The sequence below is a fragment of the Bombina bombina genome, chromosome 1, assembly GCF_027579735.1.
Source record: "Bombina bombina isolate aBomBom1 chromosome 1, aBomBom1.pri, whole genome shotgun sequence".
NCBI lineage: Eukaryota > Metazoa > Chordata > Amphibia > Anura > Bombinatoridae > Bombina > Bombina bombina.
The window spans coordinates 270,838,432-270,865,871 of record NC_069499.1 but is presented as its reverse complement, the minus strand read 5'-3'; the positions used below and the strand labels follow the sequence as shown (position 1 = coordinate 270,865,871).

The 27,440-nt window shown below is 38.3% G+C and overlaps 1 protein-coding gene and 1 long non-coding RNA gene across 12 annotated transcripts in view; one reads left to right on the top strand and one right to left on the bottom strand.

Moving 5' to 3' along the window:
• Window positions 1-27,440, bottom strand: part of RYR3 (ryanodine receptor 3) — a 1,083,635-nt gene that overhangs the window by 188,948 nt on the left and 867,247 nt on the right. For all 11 annotated transcript variants that reach the window (XM_053697970.1, XM_053697969.1, XM_053697973.1 and 8 more), the window contains 2 exons: window positions 17,775-17,881; window positions 16,382-16,433 (listed from right to left, as the gene is read on the bottom strand). In XM_053697970.1, the coding sequence (XP_053553945.1) occupies window positions 16,382-16,433; window positions 17,775-17,881 (159 nt within the window). The remainder of the gene's footprint in view (window positions 1-16,381; window positions 16,434-17,774; window positions 17,882-27,440) is intronic.
• The window catches only part of LOC128645177 (uncharacterized), a 79,705-nt gene continuing 76,638 nt past the window's right edge, over window positions 24,374-27,440 (top strand). Inside the window, exon 1 of the long non-coding RNA XR_008400084.1 lies at window positions 24,374-24,438. This is a non-coding gene — a long non-coding RNA (uncharacterized LOC128645177). The remainder of the gene's footprint in view (window positions 24,439-27,440) is intronic.

Sequence of the window (27,440 nt, the reverse complement as noted above, 5' to 3'; positions counted from 1 at the left end):
TGTATGGCACATTTGGGAGTTTAGGGGATCAAAGGATACCAAGAGAACAAAGAAAATCTGAAAGTAAGTTGTTTAGAATGGCCCACTCTGTCTGCATCATGAAAAACTTTACTGTTTCTTTAACAGAAATAGAATATCAGTAAAAAATCTTTCTGTGCTCGTTGAAGCCCGGAGATATCTTCTGAGCGTTACTTTCAGTGTAAAATAAATGATGAGGAAGTTATTCTACCTACTGGCTCTGAACTTGTCAAGAAGTCCTGTAGTGCTGAGCCAGAAGCACAGTAAAAAGGGACAGACACATCCAGTGCTCAGCCAGCTGTGCCCTTTAATTGCTAGGACTTCCTAAGGTGCTATGACACTTACTGTAAGGTTGCTAAAGCAAACATGTTACACTGCCAATTTTACCACTGCTGACCTCCTTGTCATCTTTTTCCTATGTGGACTTTTGTTTTTTAAACTGCACCCTCCAGCTGAAAATGCCATGTGTAATAAACCTTAAAGATGTGTTTGGCTGCAGCCCTTGTGAGATAGGCTGCAATATCATGCATGTAACTGAGGTGGCAGCTGTCAGGTCTCACTGACTTGCCTTCAACATGATACGTTTGTACAGGCTCATATGATACTCACTTGTTATGGTACACTAGGAGACATACATTTCAGCATAAATGGATACTGAGCAGTCTTCTGAAGGCTAGTGAATCTATTTTGTTTTACTCTTTGCTTAGAACACAGCCACATCAATTTGTCTACTATCCAAGAATCCTAAGGCACATCCATGGTTATTTGCAATAACCTACTGTTGAGACTCGCCGTCACTATACAATATTATCCCCGCACAACAAATGAAGGGCATGCATGTTACATAAACCAATACAACAGGATCTGTAGGTTGAGACACAGAGAAATCAATAAATACAGAGCTGAGGAATCAATAAAGAAGCACAATACTTGCCCATCACACTGTAAGACTACACATTTGGCTTAAAAAAATACTTATAAAGTTATCAACCAGTAAGAAGTTTGTGCTGTGACTATGGGTCCGATGGCCGAAAGCTCTCTGCTGAGGCAAGATGATGTCATGTCAGTACAGTGAGGTCCCTCAAAGAACTTTAGAAACACAAATTTTACCTTGAGAAATGTTTATCTTGTTATGCAGGGTTCTGTATGTGAAAGAGAGGCTCCTATATTACAATATAAGATCTAAATAAAAATTCCAAAGATTTTGTATGATTTCTCTTGAATGCCGGCGAGTTTTTGATCATCAAGGCCTATATGTAAATATAGGGCAATATATTTCTATTCACATCAAAGCTAGAAAAAAAAAACTATGTGGGTCATTCTATAAGTGTTACAATGATTCTATATTTGTAGTGCACTAACATATTATAAGGCCAACAGAGTGGTAAAATAAATGCAGAAAATAAACCATGGCAATAGAAGGAAATAGAAGGAATTGTGGCAACTGGCTAACAAGAGTTATAATCTACATAATGCAAAAAGGATTATAGGAATGCTTGATGAATAGCAACCAAATTGTAGGGCTGAACCTTGGAGAATATGAGCAGCCAAAGGAAGCTAGCTTATGATCATTGGCCTAGATTTAATAAAACTTGTCACAGCAAGTTCCTTACCATTATAATCAATGAGCTGCATCTAGCTTTTCACCACATAGAATAAGTTTAATTACAAGGATACCAACACCACAAAATGCCTTCACAAAGTAAACAAATTAAAACAGGAAGAATTCACCCACTATAAAACATTCCACTAACATTATCTCAGTATTCAATTGTTTATTACAATGTAGACAGCTTTTAAAGGGATATGAAAATCAAAATTAAAATTGCATGATTCAGATAGAGTCATTTTAAGACACTTTTAAATTCACCTCTATTAAAAAACAAAAACAAAAACGTACAGAAAATATCTGGATTTACATGTTCATTTAATGTGGAGAAAAAAAACTAGGATTAACGGCTTACTGGAAATGAGCACTTAAACCAAGGCATTCACTTGCATTGCACAAACTTAAATCTAAATCAAGATATATATATATATATATATATATATATATATATATATATATATATATATATATATATATATATATATATATATATATATATATATAGATAGTGCATATTTGAGGTGTGCTTACTTGACTATACAGTCAATGGGATATGAACTGAGAATCTGGTAAACATGTCAGATACAATGTCTATTATGCTATCCAATAGATCATAAACACCTAAAAACAGGATTTATCAGTCAGCTACCTCATTAATTTCATTTCAACTAACATGTGTATAACATAGCCATGTAAAATTGTCCTCTTGCACGAAATAGGGTGTATGTATGTAGAATGAACACGTTTGAAAACCATTAAAAAATGTGTTATTATCAGGTAAATTAAATAAGTAATATGAGTTTGAATGTGAGAACTTCATGGTACGCATATAAGTATCGGAAGCATGGACCAGAACAGTGATGGCGAACCTTGGCACTCCAGATGTTTCAGAACTACATTTCCTATGATGCTTGACTAGACTTTAGAGTGCCTAAGCATCATGGGAAATGTAGTTTTGAAACATTTGGAATGTCAAGGTTCGCCATCACTGGACTAGAAACTAGGTCTTGTCCTTTGTGTCATGCTGCTTGATTATTAAATGCTTTTTTGTCAATAAAACTACTATGTTTATAAAGGGTATGTAAAGGTATGCATTTTGAGTTTGTTCGTGTAATAGGAAACAGTATATGAAGTTTTCTAATGCTCTAGTGTATTTTGGAAAGCCAATAGATAAATTAGACCATGTGAAACATGTCAAATTGAAGAGCAAAGTGAAAAATGGCACTCAATAACTATTGACTTTTGTTCCCCTTAACTATAAATGGTGCTAATAAATGAACTATTAGAGATGCAAACTGTGAGAAAACATAATTTATTCTTACCTGATAAATTCATTTCTTTCTTGGTAGTGAGAGTCCACGATACTTAAATTTGGGATTACATCACCTCACCACCAGGAGGAGGCAAAGACACCGTACCAGAGCTTTATATATAAAGCTCCCTCCTACTTCCCCTTCTCTCCCAGTAGTATTTAAAGCAGAGGAAAAAAGAAAGTAAGAAAGAAAGTAGGGCAACAAGGTGCAAACTAGGACTGTCGTCACCATGGACTTTCACTACCAAGAAATAAATGAATTTATCAGGTAAGAATAAATTATGTTTTCTTTTTAATGGTAGTGAGAGTCCATGATCCTTACACTTGGAAACTAATATTCAAGCTGAGAAGTCGATGAAATAAATGGGTGGGAAAAAAGGTAAGGCAGGCACCTAAAAACTAGGCACCACTGCCTGAAGAACCTTCCTGCCAGATGCAGCCTCTGCTGAGGCAAACAAATCAAAATGAAAACATTTTGTAAAAGTGTGAAGAGAAGACCAAGTCGTGGCATTGCGAATCTGTTCAACAGATTATTATTCTTGAAAGCCCAAGAAGTAGCAACTAAACGAGTGGCATGAGCAGTAATTCTGATCGGAGGATCTTGGTCAGCTTCCAAGTAAGCTCTGTGAATTATGCTCCTCAACCAAAAGGATAAAGACACAGCCATGGCCTTTAGTCCCTTATGCTTACCAGAAAATAACACAAAGAGAATAGAAGAATAACAAAACTCCTTAGTAGCCTGAAGATACAATTTTAATACCCTCGTTAAATCCAAATTATGTAATAGCCTCTCCTGCTGAGGCTTTGGAATAGGACACAAAGAAAGAACTAAGATTTACTGATTAATATTATCAGTAGACACTACCTTAGGAAGAAAACCAGCATTAGTCACTAAAACAGCCTTATCCTGATGAAAGACCAAAAAAGCAATATCCCAAGAAAATGCTGACAATTTTGAAACCCTGCGGGCAGATGAAATAGCCAACAAAAAAATAACCTTTCACGAAAGAAGCTTGATATCCAGCCTATGCATTGGCTCAAAAGGTGGATGTTGCAAAACCTTTTAACACCAAATTCAAACTCCACGGAGGAGAAGAAGACTTGGTCACTTGTCTAATTCTGTGTAGAGCCTGAACAAAAGATTGAATGTAAGACAAACGAGACATTTTCCTATGAAACAAAACCGACAAGGCTGACATTTGACCATTTAAGAAACAAGCTGCAAGTCTCTTATATAGAAATTCTTGTAAAAACTGAAGAATTTGTGGAATTTATACCGAATGCTACGAGTACCCTCGTTTAGAGCACCAATAAAAAAAAATAGCTTTCAATACTTTATGGTAAAATTTCCTAGTAACAGGCTTACGAGCCTGAATCAAAGTATCTATCACTGAGTCAAAGAATCCTCTCTGAGAAAGTATTAACCGTTTAATGTCCAAGCAGTTAAATTGAGACACTGAAGATTCTGATAAAAAAATGACCCCTGAGACAGAAGATCTGATCTTAGAGGTAGATGCTAAGGAAGACCACTGGACCAAGGGCCAGTAACACCACCAAATAAGGTTATATAATAATGCACACAGTGCAGAATTATATAACATTAGCCTAGCGCCACGTTTCTAAAGCAGAGTATAGCAAAGATATTTACCTACGATAATTTATTTTTCAGAACGCCGCTTCTGGCTCTACTGAGCGGGTCTGTTCTTTACCTAAGCACATCAGGCATGCTGTCTAGTCACAGCACGCCCGATCCGGCTTCCTACAATCACGGTGTTGAATTAAACACTGATTCCCCCGGGGGGAAGCCGTGATTGGAGGATGACCTATCCATCATTTCTGACGTCAGAAATGGCTTGCAAAGACCGAAAGGAAGCTGGAGCTGCTGTGAAGATTAAAAGGTACGTTTTTTTTCACAACAGGAGTGAAATATGAATTTTGATGAATTAAAGTGCCCCTGTTTTTAATCAAATTTTTCAAAACCGGGCACTTTAGCATTAAAATTTACATTCACTTTAATCTTACACTTATGCTTACTTGGAGGCGGTAAAGATTCCAGAGCCTCAGAAACTGCTACAGTTTAAGGAGTTTTAAGCTCCTCCAAAAATCAGAAATTTCCTGTGTAACTTGAACAGTTGCTGCAACAGCAGTTGTGGGTTTGGGAAAGGAAGAATGAGATTCTGAAACCACAGATAAGCAAGTGTGACTTAACTGTGCAGGAGGACAAACAATAATCTCTTTGCACAAGAGACATTTATTAGTAGATATAACAATAGCCATATCCATGTCCCCTGATAATGCAGGAGTAGGGACAACACACCCCGTCTGCTCCATTGAAAAATAGCAAAGAGTAGTAGAAAGAAAACCCTGTTAGACTTACAATATTAATAATGTATAGCACAGAAAAACCCTTTATAATATAAAGTTTGCACAGACACTAATAACTGGCATGCATATCGCAAATACAATACTAGTGTGATAATGGATGCCAATCCCCAACATTTGGATACGATATTTAGGTTTTTAAAAATAATGCTTCCATAGCTCCAGTAGAGCACCTTACCTCCTCCGTATGACAATACAATAATGGCGAAAGCAGAATTGCAAAGCCGTCCGTGCTCATATAAGATGTGTGCTCACAAAAAAACAGTGGAAGGGGTGGGCCCCGCATTAATGCGCACTAAGCCGCATGAAAATCAGTACTACCTCCATTTCCTAAAAATGACAGACAACATTGCAAGGTGGCTGACGACCATTACGTTATACTCCATGCTCCTTTTGAAAGAGGAGGAGGCTTGGGAACTTCCCAGCAACATCTCTGCTCTGCTGTTTCCACTCAGAAGGATTATATTGCACCAGCTACCGAAATCTGACCCTCTCTTCTGGGAACAATCCACTGAGGTTAATCCAACATGAGTAATAGTTCAAAATAAAAAATAAAAATGAATAAACACCTCGACCATTCCTTGCTCCTCCATGATGAGGCAAAGAACTTCTGGGAGAAAAGAGAAAGTAAGAGGGATATACAGATAGCCCTCAGTTAACGCCGGGGTTAGGTTCCAGAAGGAATGGTTGTAAATCGAAACCGTTGTAAATTGAAACCCAGTTTATAATGTAAGTCAATGGGAAGTGAGGGAGTTAGGTTCTGGGCCCATTTCAAAATTGTTATAAGTAACATCTAACATTATTTTTAAAGCTTTGAAATGAAGACTTTAAATGCTAAACAGCATTATAAACCTAATAATATAGATTGAATCATCATCAAACTAAGTTTAATGAACAAAAACATTTGCTAAACATCACCTAATAAAATAATTACACAACAGATTGTATCATCATCAAACTAAGTTTAATGAACAAAAACGTTTTTTTTATTTGCATTTTTCTGCAAACAGTTCTCTGCATTGTTAGCATGTTAGATAATATTGGGTCTGCACCTATTCTATGCATTTCAATCTGCAGTGATTAATAGGCAGTTAGGCACCCTGACCTCAAGCAGCTGGACAGGAAGATAAAAGGGAAGTGTCTGCTAGATCTTGTTGCTCGATAGGCCTGGTCTGCTCTGTGTACACAGTTCAATTTAAGTCTGCTAAGCTTGCATTACTTTGCTGCAACACAAGCGGACAGCTCCACCTACTGGCTATTTTAATTAGTGCACTACTTTCCAATGCTTTTCAATAGCAGTCACATGACTGAAAAAAAAGGTTGTTATTCTGAAACGGCGCAAATTGAACCGGCATAAACCGATGGCCACCTGTATATAAAGCTCTGGTTGGGTGTATTTGCCTCCTCCTGGTGGCCAGGTGATGTAATCCCAAGTGTAAAGATCGTGGACTGTCACTACCATTAGAAAGAAATATAGATGATCAATAATGACACAAAAATAGTCAAGAAAATGAAATATTTGGGCAGTTGTAAAACAGTGATCTGAAACAAACCTATCAAAGACTTCCCATGCATCAATTTTCTCAAAAAGTGCAGCATAATATTTTTTTCTGGGTGCTTATGATCTTTGTATTAATAATGAATGATTGTCAACAACAGCTCTCTAATTTTTGTTACAGCACATGACCTGGTAACTCCATTTTTGATTCCACATTTTAACTGACAGAGGAGATTTTTAAAAATGTAAGTATATAATTTATAGTTGTCAGTAAAGAGATAGGATGGTATGTTTCAGGCTTTGTGGTGTATAACCTGGTTTGGAAATAATACTTATGTGATGTGCTAAAAATATCTTCTGTGAAATAAGTGGTGAGTAATCTTGTTAGGAATGGTGTAAAGGTGGATGTTCAAGATTTTATAAACGTCTGCAGGTAAACCATCTGATAATTATTTTTTAGTTGTTAGGTAGGTCTTTAATCATGTTATTTATTTCCTGTTCAGTGATATGTGCATTGATTTGCTTATGTTGTTCTTGTGATAATTGTGGTAGCGTAATTGAATTCCAGAAATGTTGTTTCGTTTTTTTTATTGTGATTGGCAGATTCATTAGAATGAGTGTTTTGTAATAGTCTGCAAATGCCTGTGCTATTTTTTACCAAACCTGTTTACTTGCATCTAAGATATGTTGCATAGTTAGATCTTTTTCTCTTTTAATTAAAGTTTCTAGTAGTTTTCCAGGTTTTATTTAAAAACCATGAAAAGTGTCCTTCTGATTGAGTGTATTCTCTAATTTACCTTTAAAATGTAATACATTTATTTCCTTTTTCTAAATGAAAATAGAAAACTTCTGTAACTTTTACAGCAAAATTTGAAGTAAAAATGTTTGGTATTTTTGAGCGTGTGTGTGTGTGCCATATGACAAACCAAAATCTGCAAGTTTATATATTTAAAATGATGTTAGTAATTGTTGATAACAATTTATAGTGACAAATGCATTGCTGAAGTATATTTGAAAAATATGGCTCATTATTTCAAACCTGTTAAATACAGTAATGAACTTATTAAACAGATACTAGGGGCCTATCTATCAAGCTCTGAATGGAGCTTGATGGCCCGTGTTTCTGGCGAGTCTTCAGACTCGCCAGAAACAGCAGTTATGAAGCAGCGGTCACAAAGACCGCTGCTTCATAACCTGTCCGCCTGCACTGAGCAGGCGGACAGACATCGCTGCAATTCAACCTGATCGGGTACGATCGGGTTGATTGACACCCCGCTGCTGGCGGCCTATTGGCCACGAGTCTGCAGGGGGCGGCGTTGCGCCAGCAGCTCTTGTGAGCTGCTGGTGCAATGCTGAATACAGAGGGCTTATTGCTCTCCGTATTCAGCAAGGTCTGGCGGACCTGATCCGCACTGTCGATGATAAATAGAGGCCTAGGTCTGGGGCAACATCATCAGTAGCAGATCCAGGGCCGCCATCAGGGGGTGACAGGGGTGACTCCTGTCAGGGGCCCAATGGGCTAGGGGGGCCCCATGAGGCAAGAACTAAAAAAAAAACCATAATTTATGCTTACCTGATAAATTTATTTCTCTTGTAGTGTATCCAGTCCACGGATCATCCATTACTTATGGGATATATTCTCCTTCCCAACAGGAAGCTGCAAGAGTCCACCCACAGCAAAGCTGCTATATAGCTCCTCCCCTAACTGCCATTACCAGTCATTCGACCGAAAACATGCAGAGAAAGGAAAACCATAGGGTGCAGTGGTGACTGTAGTTTAATGGAAAAATTACCTGCCTTAAAGTGACAGGGCGGGCCGTGGACTGGATACACTACAAGAGAAATAAATTTATCAGGTAAGCATAAATTATGTTTTCTCTTGTTAAGTGTATCCAGTCCACGGATCATCCATTACTTATGGGATACCAATACCAAAGCTAAAGTACACGGATGATGGGAGGGACAAGGCAGGTACTTAAACGGAAGTTACCACTGCCTGTAAAAAACCCTTTCTCCCAAAAATAGCCTCCGAAGAAGCAAGGTATCAAATTTGTTAAATTTGAAAAAGTATGAAACGCAGACCAAGACTCCGTCTTGTAATCTGTTCAACAGAAGCCACATTTAAAAAAGGCCCAAGTGAAAACCACAGCTCTAGTAGAATGAGCTGTAATCCCTTCAGGAGGCTGCTGTCCAGCAGTCTCATAAGCTAAATGAATTATGCTTTTTAACCAAAAAGACAGAGAGGTTGCTGAAGTCCTTTGACCTCTCCTCTGTCCAGAATAGACAACAAACAAGGTGAATGTTTGATGAAAATCTGTAGTAGCTTGTAAGTAAAACTTTAAAACACGAACCACGTCCAAATTGTGTAATAGACGTTCCTTCTTTGAAGAAGGATTAGGATACAAGAATGGAACAACAATCTCTTGAGTGATATTCTTGTTAGATACCACCTTAGGTAAAAACCCAGGTTGGTACACAGGACTACCTTATCCGTACGGAGAACCAGATAAGGAGAATCACATTGCAACGCAGATAACTCGGAGACTCTATGAGCCGAGGAAATAGCTACCAAAAAGGAACTTTCCAAGATAGAAGTTAGAAGTTTGATATCTATGGAATGAAAAGGTTCAAATGGAACTCCTTGAAGAACCTTAAGAACCAGCTTTAAGCTCCATGGCGGAGCAACATTTTTAACCACAGGCTTGGTTCTAACCAAAGCCTGACCAAATGCCTGAACGTCTAGAATACCTGCCAGACGCTTGTGCAAAAGAATAGACAGAGTAGAAATCTGTCCTTTTAAAGAACTAGCTGACAACCCTTTTCTCAAAATCATCTTGGAGAAAAGATAATATCCTGGGAATCCAGACTTTACTCCATGAGTAACCCTTGGATTCATAACAATAAGATATTTACACCATATCTTATGTTAAATTTTCCTAGAGACAGGCTTTTATGCCTGTATTAAGGTATCAATTACTGACTCGGAGAAGCCATGCTTTGATAACATCAAGCGTTCTGTCTCCAGGCAGTCCATCTCAGATTAGTTATATTTAGATGGTTGAAAAGACCCTGAGGTAGAGGGTCCTGTCTCAGAAGCAGAGACCGTGTTGGAAAGGATGACATGTCCACCAGATCTGCATACCAGGTCCTGCGTGGCCACGCAGGCGCTGTCAAAAGCACCAAAGCACTCTCCTGCTTGATCTTGTGCAAACCCCTCCGGAGGGAATTCCCACTCCCCCGGATGAAAAGTCTGACGACTTAGAAAATCTGCCTCCCAGTTCTCAACACCTGGGATAGGGATAGCTTTTAGACAAGAGTGAGTCTCTGTCCAGTGAATTATTTTAAGACTTCTAACATTGCTAGGGAACTTCTGTTCCCCCTTGATGGTTGATGTAAGCCACAGTCGTGATATTGTCCGACTGAAATATGATGTACCTCAGAGTTGCTAACTGAGGCCAAGTCTGAAAAGCATGGAATATCGCTCCCAGTTCCAGAATATTCATTAGAAGGAGGGTCTCCTCCTGAGTCCACTATCCCTGAGCCTTCAGGGAGTTCCAGACTGTATCCCAACCTAAAAGGCTGGCATCTGTTGTAACAATTGTCCCATCTGACCTGCGGAAGGTCATACCCTTGGACAGATGGACCCGAGATAGTCACCAGAGAAGAGAATCTCTGGTTTCTTGGTCCGGATTTAACAGGAGAACAAATCTGTGTAATCCCCGTTCCTCTGGCTGAGCATGCATAGTTGCAGTGGTCTGAAATGTAGGCGTGCAAATGGTACTATGTCCCTTGCCGCTACCATTAAGCCGATTACATTCATGTACTGAGCCACCAAAGGGCGCGGATGGAATGAAGAACACGGCAGAAATTTAGAAACTTTGACAACCTGGACTCCGTCAGGTAAATTTTAATTTCTACAAAATCTATCAGAATCCCTAGGAGGGAAACCCTTGATATTGGGGATAGAGAACTCTTTCCTTGTTCACTTTCCACCCATGCGATCTCAGAAATGCCAGTACTACGTCCGTATGAGACTTGGCAACTTGGATGTTTGACGCCTGTATCAGGATGTCGTCTAAATAAGGGGACACTTCTATGCCCCGCGGCCTAAGGACCGCCAAAGTGACCCCAGAACCTCCATAAAGATTCTAGGGGCTGTAGTTAACCCAAAGGAAAGAGCTACAAACTGGTAATGCCTGTCTAGAAAGGCAAACCTCGCATCGTAATGTGAGGATAAGCATCCTTCAAATCCATTGTAGTCCTCTATTGACTCTCCTGGATCATAGTTAAGATGGTACGAATAGTTTCCATCTTAAATGATAGAATTCTAAAGAATTTGTTTAAGATCTTTTAGATCCAAAATAGGTCTGAAGGTTTCCTTTCCTTGGGAACCACAAACCGATTTGAGGAAAACTGTGTCCCTGTTCCTCTATTGGAACTGAATGGGTCACGTACACAATGCAAGAATGTCTCTTTCTTTATCTGGTTTGCAGATAAATGTGAAAGGCAAAAACTCCCCTTTTTTGAGGGGAAAGCTTTGAAATCCAGAAGATATCTCTGGGGTATAATTTCCAATGCCCAGGGATCCTGGGCATCTCTTGCCCACGCCTGGGCGAAGAATGAAGTCTGCCCCCTATAGGATCCGTTACCAGATAGGGGTCCGTTCCTCATGCTGTTTTAGAGGCAGAGGCACCTTGACCTGCTTATCTTTGTTCCAGGTCCGGTTGTCTGCCTTAGAGGAAGTTGATGCCACACCTGCCTTGAATTTTCGAAAGGCATGAAAATTAGGCCTTTTTTGTCCCTTGATTTGGACCTGTCCTGAGGAAGGGCATGATCTTTTCCTCCAGTGATATAAGTAATAATCTCCTTCAAACTAGGCCTGAATAGGGTCTGCCCCTTGAAGGGAAGTTAAGTAGCTTATTTATTAAAGTCACGACAGCTGACCATGATATAAGCCATAGCGCTCTGCGCGCCAGTATAGTAAAAAACAGAATTCTTAGCCGTTAGTCTAGTCAAAGGAACAAAGGCATCAGAAAACAAAGGAATTGGCTAGCTTAAGTGCTCTAAGCTTGTCAAATATATTCATCCAATGGAGCCTGTAAAGCCTCATCAAGAGACTCAAACCAGAACGCCGCAGCAGCAGTGACAGGAGCAATGCGTGCAAGGGGCTGCAGGATAAAACCTTGTTGAATAAACATTTTTTATCCATTGGATCTAAAAAAGCACAACTGTCCTCGCCAGAGGTAGTGGTACGCTTAGCTAGAGTAGAAACTCTTCTCTCCACTTTAGGAACTGTCTGCCATAAGTCCCGTGTGGTGGCAACTATTAGAAAACATTCTTCTAAAAAATAGGAGGGGAAGAGAACGGCACACCTGGTCTATCCCATTCCTTATGAAAAATTTTAGTAAACCTCTTTAGGTATTGGAAAAACATAAGTACACACCGGCACTGCATATTATTTATCCAGTCTACACAATTTCTCTGGCACTGCGATTGTACACATTCATTCAGAGCAGCTAAAGCCTCCCTGAGCAACAAGTGGAGGTTCTCAAGCATAAATTTTAAATGTAGAAATATCAGAATCAGGTTAAATCATCTTCCCTGAGTCACAAATATCACCCACAGACTAAGCATATTGTGAGGTAGTATCAGACATGGTTCTTAAAGCGTCTGTATGCTCTGTATCTACCCCCAGAGCTGTTTTGCTTTCCTTTAATTTCAGGTAGTCTGACTAATACTGCTGCCAGTGTATTATACACAACCTTGGCCATGTCTTGTAAAATAAACGCTATGGGCGCCATTGATATACTTGGCGCCATTTGAGCATGAGTCCCTGGAGCGGGAGTCAAAGGGTCTGACACGTGGGGAGAGTTAGTCGGCATAACTTCCCCCTCGACAGAATCCTCTGGTAAAATAAACGCTATGGGTGCCCTTGATGTACTTGGCGCCATTTGAGCGTGAGTCCCTAAAGCGGGAGTCAAAGGGTCTGACACGTGGGGAGAGTTAGTCGGCATAACTTCCCCCTCGACAGAATCCTCTGGTGATAATGTTTTTAAATACAAAAAATGATCTTTATTGTTTAACATGAAATCAGTACATCTGGTACACATTCTAAAATGGGGTTCCACCATGGCTTTAAACATAATAAACACAGAGCCTCCTCTATGTTAGACATGTTAGAACTAATAAAGAGACTAGTAAGCTTGGAAAACACTTTAAATCAAGTTAACAAGCAAATATAACAAACGTTACTGTGCCTTTAAGAGAAACAAATTTTGTCAAAATTTGAAAAACAGTGAAAAAAGGCAGTAAATCAAACGAAATTTTTACAGTACATGTAATAAGTTAACAGAGCATTGCACCCACTTGCAAATGGATAATTAACCCCTTAATGCAAAAAACAGATAAAAAAAAACCAAAAAAAAAAAACGACATTTTTTTAAACAGACACAACAAAACTGCCACAGCTGAGCTGTGGATTACCTTCCCTATAACTGTTTCTATGCAAAATTTAAGCCAGCCATGTGGAAAAATTAGGCCCCAATAAGTTTTATCACCAAACATATGTTAAAAAACGATTAAACATGCCAGCAAACGTTTTAAAACACATTCTTATAAGAGTATGTATGTCTATTAATAAGCCTGATCCAGTCGCTATCACTGCATTTAAGGCTTTACTTACATTACTTCGGTATCAGCAGTATTTTCTTAGTCAATTCCATTCCTTAGAAAAATATATTACTGCACATACCTTAGCATATATCTCTATCAATCAGCCTGGTACCAGTCGCTTTCACTGCATTTAAAGGCTGTACTTACATTACTTCGGTATCAGCAGTATTTTCTTAGTCAATTCCATTCCTTAGAAAAATATTTTACTGCACATACCTTATTTGCAGGAAAAGCTGCACGCCATTCCCCCTCTGAAGTACCTTACTCCTCAGAATGTGTGAGAACAGCAACTGGATCTTAGTTACGTCTGCTAAGATCATAGAAAAAACGCAGGCAGATTCTTCTTCCAAATACTGCCTGAGATAAACAGCACACTCCGGTGCCATTTAAAAATAACAAACTTTTGATTGAAGAAATAAACTAAGTATAAAAAACCACAGACTCTCACGACCTCCTATCTATGTTGAGACTTGCAAGAGAATGACTGGTAATGGCAGTTAGGGGAGGAGCTATATAGCAGCTTTGCTGTGGGTGGACTCTTGCAGCTTCCTGTTGGGAAGGAGAATATATCCCATAAGTAATGGATGATCCGTGGACTGGATACACTTAACAAGAGAAAATTTTTTTTTTTTTTGGCAGCCACCAGTGGGTACTACAGCAGAGTGCTAATTGAGCATGGGAAATGTTATTACAAGGAGTAAAGTATTAGCATTTGAGAGGATTTCTGAGTGTGCACTAAACCACTATGCACAGCGTGAGACAGACTTGGCACTTTGTTTGTACAGTGTGTGCCTGAGTCCGACGGCTGATCACTTTCATTTGCAGAGGAGGTAGGAATTACTTAGCAAATGTTTTTTATTTCTTTGTGCAATTTAAGATTGTAACTCCAGTGTGGTAGTAGTTGTATGGTGGGGCCAGGGGTCCATAGAAACACATTTTTTTAGCAGCAGTGTATTTATGATTATTTGACAATGCTGTAGAAATTCTATATTTAAAACCATGCAGAAATGTTTCCTCCTCAATACACAAATTATATATATTACATTCCAGTTTACTGCTCCTTTATGCAAGGACTTTCCAGATAAAAGGAGGCATTTTATCTAAGATTTTTACATCTGCATAACATGTTATACTCTCAGACTAAGATTGCTCAGTATTGGAAATGAGACAGGTTAACTTAAAACTGTTCAGTTTACACTACAGCTGACTTAATTTTGAAATGCATACCAACAAGCTTAAATCCTGCATTTAACCAGATCTAATGGTATGAGTACCACAGCGTATGGTTCCACCAAGACCATATAGAGTACAGCATTTTCAAAATCCACAAGTACAGCTGACAGATGGGAACATTTGTACACTATATTTGAAGTGGTGTTCTTGGTTGGGGAAAATGGGGAAAATATCAAACAAACATACGTCAAACTTTTAAAAGTACTTTTCTTCATCTAGCCATCTACCCAGATCATTAATGTACAATTTTGAATTCACAGAATTATTTTTGTTTGCACATTTACAAATATGATTCTTTAAAAAGTGATCTCTTAATTTCTGCATTTTTATTTATCATGCATGTCACACACTGTTGATTTAAGGGATGCAAGGTGCATAAATGTTTCCTCCTGTGAGTGTTTCTGTGGGTGTCTGTGTTTATGTCTTTGTGCTTTGGTTTGTGTCTCTATGAGTGTGTATGCATTTTTTTCTGTTGGTATCTCTTTGAGGGTGGGTGTGAATGTCTGTGTGCATATTCTGTGGATGTCTGTGAGGGTGTGTGCATATGTCTTTGAGCTTTTTCTATGGGTGTCTCTGTGAGGGTGGGCGTGTGTTTGTCTTTATGTATTTTCTCTGGATGCCTCTGTGAGGGTGGGTGTGTATGTCTGTGTTTTCTGTTGATGTCTCTGTGAGTGTTTGTATTTTCTGTGGGTGTCTTTGTGAGGGTGTGTGTATGTCTTTTTGTGTTTTCTGTGAATGTCTCAGTGAGGGTGTGTGTATGTATGTCTTTTTGTGTTTTATGTGGTTGTCTCTCTGTGTGTGTGTATGTCTTTGTGTGTTTTCTGTGTGTGTCTCTGTGTGTGTGTGTGTATGTCTTTGTGTGTTTTCTGAGGCTGTCTCTGTTGGTGTTTCCTTGGGTGTATGTGCAAGTTTGAGTTTGTGTGTGTGTCCATTGTCTGTTCCTTTTTAGGACATTTTGACCTTACTACTGATTATTCACATCTTTCTACAGACTTTGAGACTAATGAGACCTTTTCGGAAGTCACCAATCTACCATTTAACCTGTAAATTATTTTTTAGGCAGTTCAGGGCCCTTCCTTTCAGCCACTGCATGCTGTTGTCATCATTTAGTTGGCATCTTCCTTTACAAAAAGATAATCAGAACTCCATATTTTGTTTTCTAAATCTCCTTTTCTTACAAAACTGTAGTTTACCTCATTACTTGTCAGGTCAATGTAAACAAGTGCTGAGTGTCTGTTTGGGTGTCTGTGTCTGAGTTTCTTTGCATGTATGCTAGAGTGTCTATATGTGAATCCTTATGTGTGAGTGTGTGTGTGTTTCAGTGTATGTTACTAACTTTACAACATTTCCAAGTTTAAATAGACACTTAAGAATAAAGTGCATATACGTTTTAGTCACTTGGTCAAAAATTGCACATGTCAAAGGAGGGGGGGGGGCCTGATCAATGGTTAAGTCATGGGCCCCAAAATTTTTAGTGGCGGCCCTGAGCAGATCCCTAAATTCATCACTACTACTTTATGGATTTTAATGAAATTCAATTGTTAAGCCATATTTTAGTTGACAGAGTAAATAGATGTTGGCTCAGATTTACTAAGAGAACATTTTTTTTCTGAATCTAACCTAGGGTTTGGAATAAACATATTTTTGGATCACTTACCTTTGCCATCATTGCTGCATATGCGGTATATAAAGGATCATCCTCCAATTTACTGTAAAGAAAATACTGTTAGGAATACTGGGCTATAACACTTGTACATATAGGGCACAACTCAGTTTCTCCCTATGGCCTGATGATCAAAGATTCCCCAGCTTTGAAACATATTGTAGTGCAGCCTTCATAGGGGATGAACTCACTGAATGCTCAAAGAAAAAGGGTGAAACTCTGTGAGATCTTTCTCATTTCTGTATCTGAAGGAGAGACAAGCCCAGTGCAATATAGTACTGCATGATATGTTACACTTACACTTTGTGCATTGTATTTTATATTACTTTACACATCAGATTATTACATTTAGCTTTGCACTTTCTATGTTCTATTTTATTACATTTATAATTAAATCCAGCTGTGATTTTACAAATTCTGATTATGTTTTGAAAGTTTCTGTGTCACTTTAACAAATAACAATCATAATTTGTATATTACTGCGTATATTTTACAATTTACATAGCACTTTGTATTTTTACTATTGTAAAAATAAAACAGCTTTAAAATGTGGGAGGGACAGGGAATTCCTTGGGCTGAACAGTGACGTTCCCATGGTATGTTTGAAGCTCTCTCACAAGTCTCATTGAATTATCTCACCAGCTGCTGTATACAAAATAAAATACAAAATAGAAAGTGCAAAGTTTTAATGTAATAAAACTTAATCTGAAGTGTAAAGTAATATAAAATACAAAGCAAAAAGAGTATATGCAGCAAAACTATATTGCACAGGGCTTAACATACAGAAATGCAAGGAACGCCTCTTGAAGAAATATAGCAAAATCTACCTTGGAAGAATTGCACTAAGGATCTTGCAGTGCTGGAGGATCGTTTTATATCATCTCCCCCGAGCAGAGAGCTTTAGATCATCAGGCCCTATATGTGTAATGCTAAACATTCAAGGGACATTCTAGCATAAAATTAAAATGCTGCATTGTATCAGTGTCTTAGTTTTACACACATTTCCTTCATTGACTATGTGTTTAATTTCTTTAAATGGTACAACACATAGTCAAAGTGGCACTCCTGCAACACCCCCAGTCTGGCGAGATGAGGGATACAGCCAGTGATTGTACCATATGCATGTATGTCTGCTTCTTATTTGCTCAACTGTTGTATCCTTATCTAAAATGGCACAGAAGCACAAAATATACTATGTAGTTAACACTTTTGTAGGGGCTTAATATGTATAAAAATAAAATTATATAATAAAGTAGGGCTTTTTTTTTACTTTCGAATGCCCCAATAAATCTACCTACAATAATTAGAAACTAATTTTAAGTGGATATAAATGAAGGAAACTGATATGCTTCTTGCATCCTTTCCTCTGCATGTGTTAATATGTTACCTCCTTTCAGTGAGAGCATTGCGACTGAAGTGTAAAATAATCTGATGAAGAGGATCTGGCTTCTTCTCGGTTTCCTCTTCTTCTTCCTCATCAGTTTTCTTAGGTTTCTGGGAGACGATAAAGAGATTAAGCAACTCCTTTTCTAACTGAATACAGTCATGTATAACAGTGCCTATGATATGGCTGGTGAATTTATTAGAGACTACTTCCTAGCATTCCGTGAGTTGCAGAGCAACCTTTCAAGATCATGTGGGGGTTTTTTATATGCAAAGAAACAGCCACTAACAATGACCTAGTGATGAGAGGCTCTGAAGGTTTTGGGATAAACCAGTGAGCCTTCTTCTCAAATTCTCCAATAAATATATATCTATAAAATACAAAGAATATATCCCTAATAGCGTCAGACTGTACAGAAGGATCTCAGTAGAATTGTTTAAGTAGAAACCATTAGAACATTTACTTTTTTCAGCATAGATATAGGAAAACTGTCTCAAACCACTGTGATCAGGTGGTTAGATTAAGTGTTGCCTATTCCTAAGCAGCATAATTATTACAGAGCAATCTGTAAAACAGTAGCAAGTGGGTTGGGGAATTACTATCCTATAATGAAACCCAAGCTCTGCCTCCTATATATATACAAATTATCCCAAAATTAATTTGTAAATAATAATTCACAACTACTAGAGGAAGGCGCAGTGACTGCTGGAATGGGTATAATATATTAAATAACTAAAAGTGTGTATAATGTTTCACCAAAAGTTAATTAACCACCTAAAGTAGCTCTAATATATAAGGTCAAGGATCTATATATACTGAAAGAATCCAATGTTCTTATTAAAGGGTTTGAATATTACTCTAAAAAATAGATTAAATTGAAAAGTTCAGACGCTAATATTGTCATATCCAATACTATCAGATACTCATATTTCATACAAAATACTATTTAAATGTAGTATCAAAATTAAATAAAAATTGAATAAAAATTCAATAAAAATTCCTAATGATGTCCTCCGTTGTCAGGATAATGGTTACTTATTTCTCTGCACTGTCCCTTTAAAGCATCCTGCTCTCATTAACATCAACCTATTTAAGGCCCCTCCCAGCATTTTCACATTGCTTAGTATTGAAGTTTGTCTTAAACCTTAACCTGAGCCTGCTCTCTGTAAGATTTACCTTACTACTTCTGTTTGTTGGATTCCTCTACACCTGCTAGCTGGATTTTTGTTGTCATCCTCTCCTTCCTGCCTGCTTCTCCCTCAAGAAGATTCAGCTATTTCAAAAGCCTCATTCATACCTTTACCTCTAACTCAGTTTCCCCTGCAGCTCACCGGCCTTAGGATTCAAGTTTCACTGAGCTCCACTTCCTCATGCTGTGACGTCATCAGCCAGCTGCTACTGAGCTTCCCTGCTCCCTCTGGCAAGTCGCCATTACAACCCGGTGTTTGCAACTATCATTATAACAGTCCTGTTAGGGGTAAGCCAGTCTCTGTATTTTACTTTGCTGCTATACTCTAAGATTAGTATCTCAGTTGCTGCTGTTATTTTTCTGTGACTTTTATTTTCATTCCCTCATATCCTGCTGTTTTACCATAACTCTGTACACAATAGCAATTGCTTATTTTTTTTCTATGATCATAGTACCATTTTTTCCTTGCTTATTTATTTTTTCCTTCATTAATGGTAAAATCTCAGGTTTATCTGAGCATATCCCTGCTGCATTTACTTTCTCACAGTGACTACCCAGACACATGTGGCAGCCATAGGGAATATGCTCAATTACTGCCTGTATATTAAAACATTGCAATAAGGAATAAGGTTTTACATAGCTGCCTAACTCCTAATCTTTGTTTTACCTTATCACTCTGTTGCAAACAACCATACAATTTTTATTGTTTTTTCATTCCCAGCAGTTGTGGTCCAAATAACTAAGCTGCACACATTTTTTTCTTTCTTAGCTGTGCCTGACATAATACTAAGCCTTAATATGGACCCAGCTGGAATGAACGCACATGTGCAAAATATCACACAGAGGGTTGATTTATTAACTGAAGCTGTTAATTCTCTGAAAACAGAAAATGATACTTTAAAAGCTTATATCAGGGATGTGGTTGATAAGAGAGTACCTATATTAGAACCACAGGTTAGTACACCAGAAAAATTTAGTGGTGAGAGATCTGAGTATAGAGATTTCAAGAATGCTTGTTTGCTTATGTTCTCCCTCAAACCTCATACCTATCCCACTGATAGAGCAAGGGTACTCACAGTTATATCCTATTTGAGAGGTGAGCCCCGCACATGGGCCAACACTTACTTCGAGAATAACGATGATATACTTAATTCGTTGGAAAGTTTTTTTTCTGCTATGGGTCAGCTATATGAGGATCCATATAAACAGCTTACTGCTGAAACTGCAATGCGAGGCTTGAAACAAAAGAAAAGAGTAGTTGAAGATTACATTGCCGAATTTAAAAAATGGGCGAAAGACACTCAATGGAATGACCTTTCACTGAGAAATCAGTTTAGATTAGGCCTTTCAGAAGGAATTAAGGATGAGTTGTCTAGATCTGAACTACCACATACTCTTGAGGATTTAATGTCACTTAGCATAACTATAGACAGAAGACTGAGAGAGAGACAGCAGGAGAGATCATTTCATGAATATCCTGCAAAGAAACAAAATACACCCAGCCCCAGCAAATCAACTGCTGAACCTATGGATATAGGTTTTATAAAGGGACCATTAACCCCTGAGGAGAAGATCCGACGAAGGGTTAATAACCTCTGTTTATACTGTGCTTCAGACAAACACACTGTCAGGGACTGTCCTTCCCTCCTGAAACAAAACAAGGGTAAGATGTATAAAGAACCTTTTTGTTGTACCACTCAGGATCATGCTCTCCCTTACCTAAATTTATCTCTTCTTTTACAGTGGGAGTCACATCGAATCAACGCTCCCGCGATTATTGACTCAGGAGCTACAGCATCTTACATAGATACTGTATTCACTAAATTCAATAAAATTCCACTTGTGCAAAAAAGGTCTCCTGTGTTATTACGTGGAATAGATGGTAATCCAATCACATCAGGTCCAGTTAAATATCAAACAATACCCTTACTTGTTGTTACCCAAGACCACCATAGGGAGTATTTGTCATTTGATGTAATATCATCCCCTATTTCACCCATAGTTCTAGGTATAAACTGGCTCCGAATTCATAATCCTGAAGTAAATTGGTCTACCTCAACAGTCACATTTAATTCTACATTCTGCTCTACTACTTGTTTCCCAGCTACTATTTTGCAAACCACTGAATCCAATGAGACAATTCAAATTCCTGAGGTTTATAAGGATTATGCAGATGTATTCAGCAAAACCCAGTGCGACAATCTTCCTCCTCACAGGAAGTATGATTGTCCTATTGAGATCATACCTGGCTCTGAGATCCCCACGGGTCATATTTACCCACTCTCAAACCCAGAGTTAATACACCTTAAATCTTACTTAGATGAAAATCTAAAGAAAGGTTTCATCCGTCCCTCCACCTCTCCAGCTAGTGCTGGGATTTTTTTTGTTAAAAATAAGGATGGCTCATTAAGGCCAATCGTAGACTACAGACAACTAAATAAAATTACAGTAAAAAACAGATATCCTTTACCCCTCATCCCGGAGTTAATTGAAAGGTTGGAGGGAGCAAAATTTTTCACTAAATTGGACTTAAGAGGAGCCTATAATCTCATCCGAATTAGATCTGGAGATGAGTGGCTCACGGCGTTTCGAACAAGATACGGATTGTTCGAATACGTCGTGATGCCTTTTGGGCTCTGCAACGCGCCCGCAACTTTCCAGCACTTAATTAATGACATTTTTAGGGACATATTAGATGTCTTTATTGTCATCTATCTGGATGATATTTTAATTTATTCCAAGACCTATCAGGAACACATTTCCCATGTTAGACAAGTTTTATCAAGGCTCAGAGGTAACCACTTGTATGCTAAGGCTGAGAAATGCCTGTTCAATTCACAGACCATATCCTTTCTGGGATATGAAATTTCTCCTTCAGGTATCCATATGGAACAAAAAAAGGTTGATGCAGTTTTAAATTGGCCCATACCAACAACTAAACGTCAAGTTCAGTCCTTCATGGGTTTTGCGAATTTCTACCGCAAATTTATTAAAAATTTCTCCAAACTTGCTCTTCCTTTAACTGTTCTAACAAAAAATAATTCACATTTCACATGGACTAAAGAAGCACAATCCGCTTTTGATTTGTTCAAACAAAAGTTCACTTCAGCACCAATACTCCGTTTTCCTGACCCTAATCTACAATTTGTTCTTGAGGTGGACGCCTCAAATTCTGCTATTGGCGCTGTTCTCTCTCAAAGAGAAAACCTGTCAAAACCTTTACATCCTGTGGCTTTTTACTCCAAAACTTTGAATAGTGCGGAACAAAACTATCCTATTGGTGACAAAGAACTCTTAGCCATAAAACTCTCCCTGGAACACTGGCGACACCTCCTTGAAGGTACTTCCATTCCTACACTCATCTATACAGATCATAGGAACCTGCAGTACTTGAAGGCCACTAGAACCTTGTCAGCAAGACAGGTTCGCTGGAATCTCTTTTTCTCTCGTTTTAATTTCCTCATCACATACCATCCTGCTGGAAAGAACCAAAAAGCCGACGCACTATCCCGGTTACCCACAAATCTTCCACATCAAACGACTGACCAATCCATCATACCAAAAGAAAACTTCATTTCTTTTACTCTTGAAGTCTCATCTAACCTTAAAAAGGAACAGTTGGCCGACTCTACAAAGCCATTACACCTTCTTCAACTTAATACTCAAGGACTTTATTCTCATGATTCAAAGATATATGTTCCACCTTCCCTCAGACTCATTCTCCTTCAATCTGTACATGATTCACCTCTAGCTGGTCATCCAGGTATCCATAAAACTCTGGATCTAGTAAAAAGAGATTACTGGTGGCCTCATATGGCAACTCAAGTTAAGGACTATATAAACTCTTGTCTTAATTGTACCATTTCAAAAAGGGATAAACACTCTCCCTATGGGTTGCTTTTGCCTTTGCCTACTCCAAAGAATCCATGGTCTGAGATTGCTTTAGACTTTATTGTAGATTTGCCAGTCTCTTCAAAGAATACCACCATCCTTGTCGTTGTAGATCTCTTCACGAAGATGTGCCATTTCATCCCCTTCTCCAAACTTCCTACCGCTTTGGAGACAGTACATTTGCTTCTAAAACATATTGTTAAGTATCATGGACTTCCCACTTCAATCCTCAGTGATCGTGGCAGTCAATTTTCTAGCAGACTATGGTACCATTTCTGTAAAACTTTATCTGTTGAGAGAAAGTTGACTACTGCTTACCACCCGCAATGTAATGGTCAAACTGAACGTTGTAACCAGTGGTTGGAACAATTTTTAAGACTCTTCTGTTCCTCTCAACAACATCTTTGGAGTGACTTCCTGCATTACGCTGAATTTTGTTACAACAACACTATTCATTCCACTACTGGTCAAACTCCCTTCTTCGCAAACTACGGTTTTCACCCCAAGTTTCACATCCTACCATCTTCTACTGTTCCAGTATCTAGTATATCAGATTTGTCTAATTCCATCTCTTCCAACTTTAAAACCATCGAGTCCAACATCATAGCAGCAAAACAACTCCAGAAACAGTATTATGATCGCCGCAGAACTCCACCTCCTGTCTACACCAAAGGTGATCTAGTCTGGCTATCCACCAAACACCTAAGTTTGAAAACCCCTTCGAAAAAACTTTCTCCTTTGTTCATTGGTCCATACCCTGTTGAACTTGTCATTAATGCCAATGCTGTCCGGCTTAAATTACCCGATAATTTAAGAGTTCATCCCACATTCCATGTATCCCTTCTCAAACCCTATAAGGATCTCAGGGATTTCTCTTTACAAACGTCTCTTCCACCTATTTCTCTCGACCCTGAAATGGAGTATGAAGTTCACTCAATCCTGGATTCCCGTTTCCGTAGGGGACGTATTGAATATCTTGTTCGTTGGAAGGGTTTCTCTACAGATGATGATTCCTGGGAACCAGCTACCAACATATCCGCTCCTCGTTTGATATCTCATTTCCACCAAAGACATCCGGATCGTCCTGGGCCTTGAGCCTCTGGAGTGGCTCCTTGGAGGGGGGATTCTGTCAGGATAATGGTTACTTATTTCTCTGCACTGTCCCTTTAAAGCATCCTGCTCTCATTAACATCAACCTATTTAAGGCCCCTCCCAGCATTTTCACATTGCTTAGTATTGAAGTTTGTCTTAAACCTTAACCTGAGCCTGCTCTCTGTAAGATTTACCTTACTACTTCTGTTTGTTGGATTCCTCTACACCTGCTAGCTGGATTTTTGTTGTCATCCTCTCCTTCCTGCCTGCTTCTCCCTCAAGAAGATTCAGCTATTTCAAAAGCCTCATTCATACCTTTACCTCTAACTCAGTTTCCCCTGCAGCTCACCGGCCTTAGGATTCAAGTTTCACTGAGCTCCACTTCCTCATGCTGTGACGTCATCAGCCAGCTGCTACTGAGCTTCCCTGCTCCCTCTGGCAAGTCGCCATTACAACCCGGTGTTTGCAACTATCATTATAACAGTCCTGTTAGGGGTAAGCCAGTCTCTGTATTTTACTTTGCTGCTATACTCTAAGATTAGTATCTCAGTTGCTGCTGTTATTTTTCTGTGACTTTTATTTTCATTCCCTCATATCCTGCTGTTTTACCATAACTCTGTACACAATAGCAATTGCTTATTTTTTTTCTATGATCATAGTACCATTTTTTCCTTGCTTATTTATTTTTTCCTTCATTAATGGTAAAATCTCAGGTTTATCTGAGCATATCCCTGCTGCATTTACTTTCTCACAGTGACTACCCAGACACATGTGGCAGCCATAGGGAATATGCTCAATTACTGCCTGTATATTAAAACATTGCAATAAGGAATAAGGTTTTACATAGCTGCCTAACTCCTAATCTTTGTTTTACCTTATCACTCTGTTGCAAACAACCATACAATTTTTATTGTTTTTTCATTCCCAGCAGTTGTGGTCCAAATAACTAAGCTGCACACATTTTTTTCTTTCTTAGCTGTGCCTGACATCCGTAATTGAAATGAAAATAAAAATAAAATGACAACAAAATAACTATATGTAGTATGAATGGATACACCGGTGTATGATAATATGTATCATTTTAGAATTTAATTTTACTTGTAAGGATAAATTATTTTTAATAGATTAAATACTTATATTGTATAGTTATTTTGTTGTCATTGTTATTTTTATTTCAATTATGGAGGACATCATTAGGAATTTTTATTGAATTTTTATTCAATTTTGATAGTACTTTTAAATAGTATTTTGTATGAAATATGAGTATCTAATAGTATTGGATATGACAATATTAGCGTCTGAACTTTTCAATTTAATCTATTTCTTATTAATACTCAAACCCTTTAACAAGAACATTGGATTCTTTCAGTATATATAGATCATTGCCCTTATATATTAGAGCTACTTTAGGTGGGTAATTAACTTTTGGTGAAACATTATACACACTTTTGGTTATTTAATATATTATACCCATTCCAGCAGTCACTGCGCCTTCCTTTAGTAGTTGTGAATCTGGAACAGTTTTGCTAATGGTAACTGCACAGTAAATGGCACTGTCCTTGGACAAATGAAAGGAAAAGGGGTTATTGTTGCATTGATTTCCAGAGAGAACATTTTTTTCCGTAGATTGTGATACCTTTTAATGGAACTATGCAAAGTATTGCATTGCATAAGCTTTCAAGACGTCAGAGGCCTCTTCTTTCTATGAGTCATCTTTTGAAGATATTTCTGTAAGCTTATACCTTGTACTATGAGTATGCTGCCCCATTAAAAAGTAACACAATCTACTAATAAGGTAAAATTGGAACAAACACCATTTCTGAGGTACACAATCATTCATAAACATGATCTCTCCTCGTACTGCAACCACTAATAAGGGACTGGCTCTGTCTAAGCAAGAATGTAAAGTGTGCTGGGAAATAATATATAATCATAATAAAACAGACCAGCTTAATGTTTACATTTTCTTGGTCAACACCCTAAATAATTGTGTATGTTTTGCATGCATACAGTGACCATGCAAGGGAGGGAAATGATACAGGTGGTATGTCCATGGTAATAAATGGGGGAAGGTTGAGGAGGCCTCAGTGCCTGGGAAATGTAAAGCAAGCAGTAGTACAGACAGAATGGTTCCTGTTTTAGGACTATGGTTAATCTGTGCTTACTGTATTCAGATATAAACCTTTTCTGAACCAGTAGACAAACCATGGGCGATACAAGAGGAAACCAGTAAAACTGGCTACGTATTACTTGCTTGAACAGAACACAAATAATTATGGGAGGGAAAGGAAAGGTTAAAGCTTGGATACAGAATTATGCAATGAAATAAAAAAAGAGAAAAGGCATCAGTTGTATTAAGTCTTTAAGCCAATTTTAATTATTATTATATTAACATGAGACTTACACAGCTTTTAGTTTGCAACCAGTGGTTGAGTACGTTATTACATACTCAGATCTTGAGTGTCAATACATAAACAAGTTTCTTCTGCTGATTGTTACTAGAAAGTTAAAGGAGCGTAAACAGCTGCCGGCATAATAACAAACCATTTTATTTTAGTAAAATGTTCCTTTGTTCTTAGTGCATGTAGATACGAGTTATAATTAGTTTTTTATACTACTAAAAACACCAGCTTCTGTCAGTTTTTATAAAAGGGTATTCAGAAACCTGTACTATAGATTATTTTTTAGGAAGATGTAGGCAGCTAATCTCCATGTTGTTTCAGCCAGGATGTGCTGTATAGACTATAAGGGCATGAGCAGCTGTTTAATCTACCAGTTGATTGCTGGTGCTGTAGATAAGGGTTTGCTAGCTCTTAAAAGGCCGATTTTAAGCTTTACCTGCTTGAGTTGATTAATGACTCAACTATTGTAACTGACTTAATTGTACTCAGGTAAAAAAATCCTTTAAATCTGGTCTGTTACAGGAATTTGATGATTGGTTTAAAAATAAAAAAAAAAGCTGTAGAAACCAAATTGTTAGCAGCACATGATAGTTTATTGGATCCCACACTTATTAAAGTATAAATATGAAACATAGCTGTTTACAGCTACAGCAGATTCAGCAAAATAATCTATTTTATTAGGAAAATTGTATACCAGATTGTATTTCCAATAATGCCCATGACATCAGTGAAAGCACCTAAGGGGTCCACAGTTGTGACACATTATTTTAGTTATAGGGTCCTATCTATCAAGCTCGGAACGGAGCTTGCCGGCCCGTGAAGACTCGCCAGAAACACAAAGACCGCTGCTCCATAACCCTGTCCGCCTGCTCTGAGCAGGCGGACAGGAATCGCCGGAATTCAACCCGATCGAGTACAATCGGGTTGATTGACACCTCCCTGCTGGCGGCCCATTGGCCGCGAGTCTGCAGGGGGCGGCGTTGCACCAGCAGCTCACAAGAGCTGCTGGTGCAATGCTGAATATGGAGAGCATATTGCTCTCCGCATTCAGCGATGTCTGTCGGACCTGATCCGCACTGTCGGATCAGGTCCGAC